The 7,439-nt window shown below is 35.2% G+C and overlaps 1 protein-coding gene across 4 annotated transcripts in view; it reads right to left on the reverse strand.

Annotated features, from left to right (window-relative positions):
• Positions 1 to 85: 85 nt before the first annotated feature.
• The window catches only part of LOC107589954 (progressive ankylosis protein homolog B-like), a 21,981-nt gene continuing 14,627 nt past the window's right edge, over positions 86 to 7,439 (reverse strand). For 2 of the 4 annotated variants that reach the window (XM_016278544.1, XM_016278546.1), the window contains exons 9-12: positions 5,330 to 5,459; positions 5,088 to 5,211; positions 4,530 to 4,629; positions 86 to 1,158 (exon numbers count right to left, since the gene is read on the reverse strand). In XM_016278544.1, the coding sequence (XP_016134030.1) occupies positions 1,030 to 1,158; positions 4,530 to 4,629; positions 5,088 to 5,211; positions 5,330 to 5,459 (483 nt within the window). In that variant the 3' untranslated portion in view covers positions 86 to 1,029. Of the gene's footprint in view, positions 1,159 to 4,529; positions 4,630 to 5,087; positions 5,212 to 5,319; positions 5,460 to 7,439 lie in introns of those variants that run through there. The other 2 variants (XM_016278545.1, XR_001609728.1) reach the window with 2 other exon arrangements.

The raw sequence follows: 7,439 nt of genomic DNA on the forward strand, positions 1-7,439 counted from the left end.
ATATGAATAAAATATTCTGTTCTATGACTATTCTATTCAGGCTCTGACTTTAATATGCACAAAACATGAGAAATGCAACAAAAGCTTTAGCACAACATTAGTTTAATAAGCATAAAGCATTCATAAGTGCTGACATATGAGCTGTCATTCCATTAGACCACAAGCACCGAGTAACACGAGCACCTAAAGTAAACCAGTACCTCAAAACTGCATTCCATTTAATAATTTGACAAAATAGATATTGAAAGTGAAACTTACAGTAAATTTCTAAGATCTGGAAAATAAAAAAAGAAAATGGATTCTATAATGTGGTCCCAACACAAAATACTGGATCAGATCTGATCAGAAATGATCTGTTCATGCTTTCCCAAAAGCTCAAATAAACAGTCTTTTGTACATAGAAGTGATCTTCAGACCTAAATATCTCCATAGTGACATTTGCAAAGTATACAAAACCTGAATTTGTGCCGTGAATACAAAAATAAATCAACTGACATACACAATCAAATCTAGTATGTGCCCCAAGTCAGTAAAATAAATTCCTCTTGAGCAAGTTATAATACACTCAGAAGTGTAACTATTCATTGTGCGTCTCAAGGCAAGAGGAAACGGACGGTATGTCTCAGGGTCAAAGCTCAGATAATAGTTCAGTCATTAAAACACATTTTTGAAGCCTGTTCTTGGTGCAGTCTTTCTGCAAGGATTTGTTTTCTGATTGTAATGGTCTATTTTGGCAAAAATGTTCAGAGGCTGCAGAACAGGAACTTTGGAAGACATCTGTGTAAATATGCCTGAGTGCAGGAGTGCAGTTGATGTAGACATGCAAATCTGCTCATTCTACCTCATACAAGCATCAATCAAGCTGGCAATTCCACTGGGGTAATGGAGAGATTGTAGAAATGTAAAAAAAAAATTATAAAGTACTAGTTGCTTCTTGTCGTCAAATCCCAAGACATTGTACTGCACTTCATCTGCAAATGAAAGGAAAACATGTATCTTCCACCTATGTTTTTCTTTCCATGCCTTGATTCATTCATCTTCTGTTTCCACCTGCTCATTCTCAGCCTCTTCAGTGACATCTAACTTGGTCCTGGAGGCGGCTTCATTCATCGGGGAAGAGTTGTCCTCCACAACCATTTCTGCTTCTGGGGTTCTCTTCTGAAAACAGACAGTGAGACTGATAAATACTGCAGAAGAGATACGAAACATAAGGATTTTAAAAGCATGTTTTGGTAACACTTTCGATTAGAGAGCACTATTCACTATTGCTTATTAGCATGAATATTACTAGCATATTAATGCCATATTCTGCATGAACATATTCAACATACCCTACCCAATACCTAAACACATACAGCTATGGTCAAAATTTTACATACACTTTGCAGAATCTGCAAAATTTGAATTATTTTACCAAAATAAGAGGGATTGTACAAAATGCATGTTATTTTTTATTTAGTACTGACCTGAATAAGATATTTCACATAAAATATGTTTACATGTAGTCCACAAGAGAAAATAATAGTTGGATTTATAAAAATGACCCAGTTGAAAGGTTTACATATGCTTGATTCTTAATACTGTATTGTTACCTGGATGATCCACAGCTATTTTTTTGTTTGCTTGTTTTGTGATAGTTGTTCATGAGTCCTGAACAGATAAATCTTTTGCATATTTGAACCCTTTCCAACAATGAATGAATGATTTTGAGATCTATCTTTTCACACTGAGGACAACTGAGGGACTTACACAGGGAAGACCTTGCATTTTCCAACATGACAATGCCAGACCACATACTGCATCAATTACAACATCATGGCTGCGTAGAAGAAGGATCCGGGTACTGAAATGGCCAGCCTGCAGTCCAGATCTTTCACCCATAGAAAACATTTGGCGCATCATAAAGAGGAAGATGCGACAAAGAAGACCTAAGACAGTTGAGCAACTAGAAGCCTGTATTAGACAAGAATGGGACAACATTCCTATTCCTAAACTTGAGCAACATGTCTCCTCAGTCCCCAGACGTTTGCAGACTCTTATAAAAAGAGGGGATGCTACACAGTGGTAAACATGGCCTTGTCCAAACTTTTTTGAGATGTGTTGATGCCATGAAATTTAAAATCAACATTTTTCCCATAAAATGATAAATTTTCTCAGTTTAAACATTTGATATGTCATATGTTGTATTCTGAATAAAATATTGAAATTCGAAACTTCCACATCATTGCATTCTGTTTTTATTCACAATTTGTACAGTGTCCCAACTTTTTTGGAATCGGGTTTGTATTATAAAAAGTTCAAACACTCCTTGATGCTCCAGAAGGAAACACATTGAATTAAGAGCCTGAATTTGAACTTGAAGATCAGGGTAAATTGAACTTATTTTGTGTTCTGGTAAACATGTAAGTAGCTTCTGAAGGGCAGTACTAAATGAAAAAAAAAAAAGCATGATATTTACAGTAGGTCAAATAAGAAAAATGTACATATCTTCATTTTGTTCTTGCTCTTAATGCATTGTTGTAGTGCATTATGAGCAAGTTGTCTCTAATGTTTTCACACTCAGTTGTCCTCAGTGTGAAAATATGGATCTCAAAATTATACAGTCATTGTTGGAAAGGGTTCAGATATGCAAAAGATGCTGGAAAACCAAAGAATTTGTGGGACCTGATGGATTTGACAAACAGCAGGCAGTTTAACTGTTCAGGACAAACAAGGGACTCGTGAGCAACTATCACTAAAAAAACAGCTGTGGATCATTCAGGTAACAACACAGTATTAAGAATCAAGCATTTGTTAACTTTTGAATGGGTATTATTATTTTCTCTTGTGAACTATATGTAAACGTTGTGAAATATCTTATTCAGGTCAGTACTAAATAAAAAATAACAATAGCATTTTGTTTTATCCTAACTGTAATTACTACAATTAGGGATGCACCGATATGAAAATTTTGGCCGATACCGATAACCGATAATCCTTTATTTTTGAAAGCCGATAACCGATATGTTGGCCGATTAATCTATATCCAAATTTTTATATACTTTTTGAGAGCCTGATTACAAAAAAGGTCTCATCATTAAAAACCACATCCCGAACACTTCAACATAAGCAGCCTAGTTTGAACGGTGTATGTTTTAAAAATAATTTTACTCTCCCATTACCAAATTTAGTCATAAAAAAGTCTTACAAATAAAATAATGCATAAATAATGCAAACAAGTCATTGGACATCATTACACGTGTAAAGAATCAAAATGAATGCGCCATAGATCAATAAAACGGAATAGCCTCTGCACGGACAATAATTAAATGATTTTAATTACTAAACCATATTGCTGATGAAAATAATAATAGAAAAATACAAGTGGTTGTTATTATTAATAATGTATCAATGATTTTGAAAAAGTAACAAATTAATACCACTGTTTTAAATAGCAGCCGTTGAGCTGCGCGTGCTGAAGCTGAAGAGCTGAATGAACACGGTAAACTGAAGCGTTTTGCTGGCAGCTTATTTAACTCAAGGAAATGCATCCTGAGATTAATATTAATACAACATAAACATAATATTACAACTTATATATGTACAAAATGACGCAGTTATTGCATGCTATAGTCAGAATGTGTGATCCTGTTGTGGATGCGCTCTTCCCATAACAACGCGCTGAAACACAGCAACTAAACCCAAAGAATGCACAACGTTTTATTATAATAATGTTCTCATTAGAATGTTATATACACAACATTCCCAATCATAGTTATTAATGTTGTGCACTGCTGTTTGAGTTGATCACCGGTAAACTGAAGCGCTCTTTTAACTTAACCAAACGCATTCTATATGAGATAAATCAGATATACATCAAATAAACACAATATTACAACGTACAATTGCACAAAAGGCTGCAAACGAACAGCGCGCATCTGAAGTGTCTCTGAAGGAAATAATGCATTATTTATCGGCTTTAAGATATCGGCCAAATTTTCTTATTGGGCCGATACCGATAACAGAAAAAATGAGCATTTATCGGCCGATACCGATATGGTGGCCGATATATCGTGCATCCCTAACTACAATAACTACCTTACTATCAATTAGCAGCAAATTAGGAGTTTATTTGAGGGAAAACTCTTAGTTAATAGTGAATGTGTAATCTAAAGTGTTACACCTGTTTTAATAATTGTTTTAGATTTAAGAGAATAGCACACACAAACATAATATCACTGGAATTTTTAACATGAATGTGTAAGGTGTCCGGTGCCATCTGCTTCCAGATATTTTATCTGTACAACAGTCCATTATGCTGCTTGATGTTGCAAACTGATTTGTTATCATATTACTTAAATTTAATCATAAACACATAAACAGCATTATGTTTACTGCACTTATTCTTATATCTATAGAGCCTAATGAATCTGAAGTCTCGCATATTCACAAAAAAAAGCTTAATTTCACATTGAAAAATAAGGTATATAGGACACAAGCTGTAATATTTCTGCAGAACCATTGACTTCTGCAGTCTGATTGCTTCTCACCTGTTTTCGGTATACGTAACAGGTAGCCACTGCGACCATGGTGGACTCCCCCATGAATCCTGCTAATAAAGACCCCACTCCCAGTGTGGCACCATGCACTCTGTACAAAGACAAACCCAAAAGATCCTTTAAATAACAATTTTCTGAGCTTATTTTAAAAGTTGCTGCAGCAGTCTGCATTAGCTGAGGTGTGGAATCATAATTAATTCACAAAATGCAGACAGGGATTTGAAATGGTTCAAAAAATGGTAAAAATTCAGAGGCAGTATGAGAGCTAATTACTTCACAAATCACATACTGAGCAGAGAAGCACATTCAGAAGATATTTCAATGAGATGCATTTAGCATGTTTGTACATGTGCATCTCAATATATTCTAATTTGTTGAGATCATCACAATTAAAAGAACCAAAGACTACTAAACTACTTCCGTCTATGTGCATTGAATTTATTTAATACACGAGTTTCACAATTTGAGTTGAATTACTGAAATAAATGATCTTTTCCACGACATTCTAATTTATTGAGATGCACCTGTATATTCCTTCTGTATACTAACCCCATGTAAGGCAGCACCAGAAGGCTGGTGATGAGCACAGCGATGCGTAGAACTGAACTAGGTGCCAGCACACAAGTTCTCTTTAACGTCATTAACCAGCCCGTCAGATGAGCTCGAACCATAACTGATAGAAAAACACAGACACAAGGTCACATAGATATACAGTAATGCACTGTAAATCATATAAAGTCATATGCAGTACAAAGTCAAGTAAAAAGGTTAAAGAAAATACTTTATGGTACCAGGCACAGGGAAGAAGGAAAAGACTCGCAGTGGAATGATGCAGAGCTGTGCGAAGGCCATATCCACCCCAATGACATCTACCAGGATGCGTTCAGAAACATGAGGCGTCCAGAATACAATGAAACACATCTGGAAAACACAAACACAGGTATGTGCACAAATTACTTACTTCAGGGTTTCTGCAGACTTGAACAAGTCTAGTGCAAAAACAGGCAATATGGTGTCTAAAACGTAAGTCTCTTAATAAACTTCTAGTTTATTGAACTGTTGTAAAAAATCAATATCACATTTGTATATGGTCACAGACTGAAGATATTTTGAGATAATGAGACCAAAAAAAATTAAGACCCATCGAATCCGAATTTAAGACATTTTAAGACTTTTTAAGGCCTTATATTAGGAAAACTTTATTTAAGACTTTTTAAGGACCCACGGACACCCTGTTAATTTATCAGTTTTGGGTCAAAGGTTTACACCAAATATACATGTATACACTGCCACTGAAAAATATGGGGTCAGCAAGATTTTTGAAAGAAATCTCTAATGCTCACCAAGACGGCATTTAATTTGTCATTGTAAAAACAGCATTTGAATATATCTTTAAAAATGTCATATTCATAACATGGGAAAGCTGAATTAATCCAGCTTCCACCAATCCCGTTTTAAGTCCCGTGATCCTTCAGAAATGATTTGAATATGCTGATATGGTGCCCAAGTAACAGCACTGTTAATACTGTCACTTCTGATCCATCTAATGCATCCAAAAAACACATTAGCCTCAAACTCTGGAACAGCAATGTATACCTAATGTTAACAAAGTGAACCTTATTGAAGTGCCATTACTGAAATAATCATTGCATAATATGCATTATGTCTAAGTGTACATTTTGTTTCATTCCTTCATTACTCTTAATCTTAGATGTGCCAGTCAGTTTTGACTGTGTCTTTGTTATGAGACTCTTCTCATTCCAGCAAGACTAGACTATGCAATGGTCTCACACTAAGCCTGCTTGACGCCCTGCCTACGGGCATTCCTCTATTCTGGCACAATAGAGTCTGACAAAGGCCTGGCATGCCTGTTTACAGTGAAAGATCCTCCACATCTGACCAAGTTAAAGGCCATGGGCTTGAGTCATATAATGTGCACTTGGCTTTGACCTTCAGTGCTCACTCATACCACAGTTCTAGTCACGAACACTTTTACACTGAAATCCAAATGAATGGACACTGACGATGGATGTGCGGGTGTATTGATAGAATATCAATTGAAAGATAATCTAGGAATTCCTGTAGACCTGTGCACTTGAAGCAGCAACATTTTTGTATTTTTCTTCCATTTCAAAACAAAACAAAATAAAATAGAATAAAATAAAAATGTTGTGCAATTACTTTTGATTGTTCCATGGATTCTCTGCCAGATTATTTGATCTGTTGTTTTCTCCACTGTCATTATGAAACAAGAATCAGAAAAGGTGCCAAATATCTTCAGGCTGTGGCACAGGTGTTACATCTCCATTCAGAAAAGTGGGTGTGCAAGATCTGCCCACATGTTTTTCTTAATATCAATTTAATTCGATCCTCTAATCCAAAATTACACAAGACACACCTACAAGTCATGTCACGGAAATCAAAAACAAACAGCAAAAACTGTGACCCATTAAACCAAGCTCTATAGTTTGTTTTTCTGAGAATTTTTTGTCCGTTTACAACATGGATACTTTTTTTGTTTGTGATAAAGTAAAATCTTCACCATATGTCTAACATCTGCTTTCCAATAACCCTTGTGGTGTTTTGAGACACAAACCGCCTTAAGGTCAGAGCAGGATAAGTAAACAGAATTTTTTTTTTTTTGACCAACGTGGGAACGGAAATCAGTGTTTACTGATTGTAAGGCATGTGAAAAATGCACACCATTTTCACGTGCAGGCAAAGATCTATGTTTTATGTTGGAACTTGAGCAGCTGATCTAAACAGACTCAGCTTTGACATACCAAATGAAACTAAAAACATTATGAAAATATCCTCTGGGTACATGCATGTAAATCAGGTAAATATATATATATATATATATATATATATATATATATATATATATATTTTTTTTTTTTT

Source organism: Sinocyclocheilus grahami, unplaced genomic scaffold (genome assembly GCF_001515645.1).
Source record: "Sinocyclocheilus grahami isolate Dianchi unplaced genomic scaffold, SAMN03320097.WGS_v1.1 scaffold122.1, whole genome shotgun sequence".
NCBI lineage: Eukaryota > Metazoa > Chordata > Actinopteri > Cypriniformes > Cyprinidae > Sinocyclocheilus > Sinocyclocheilus grahami.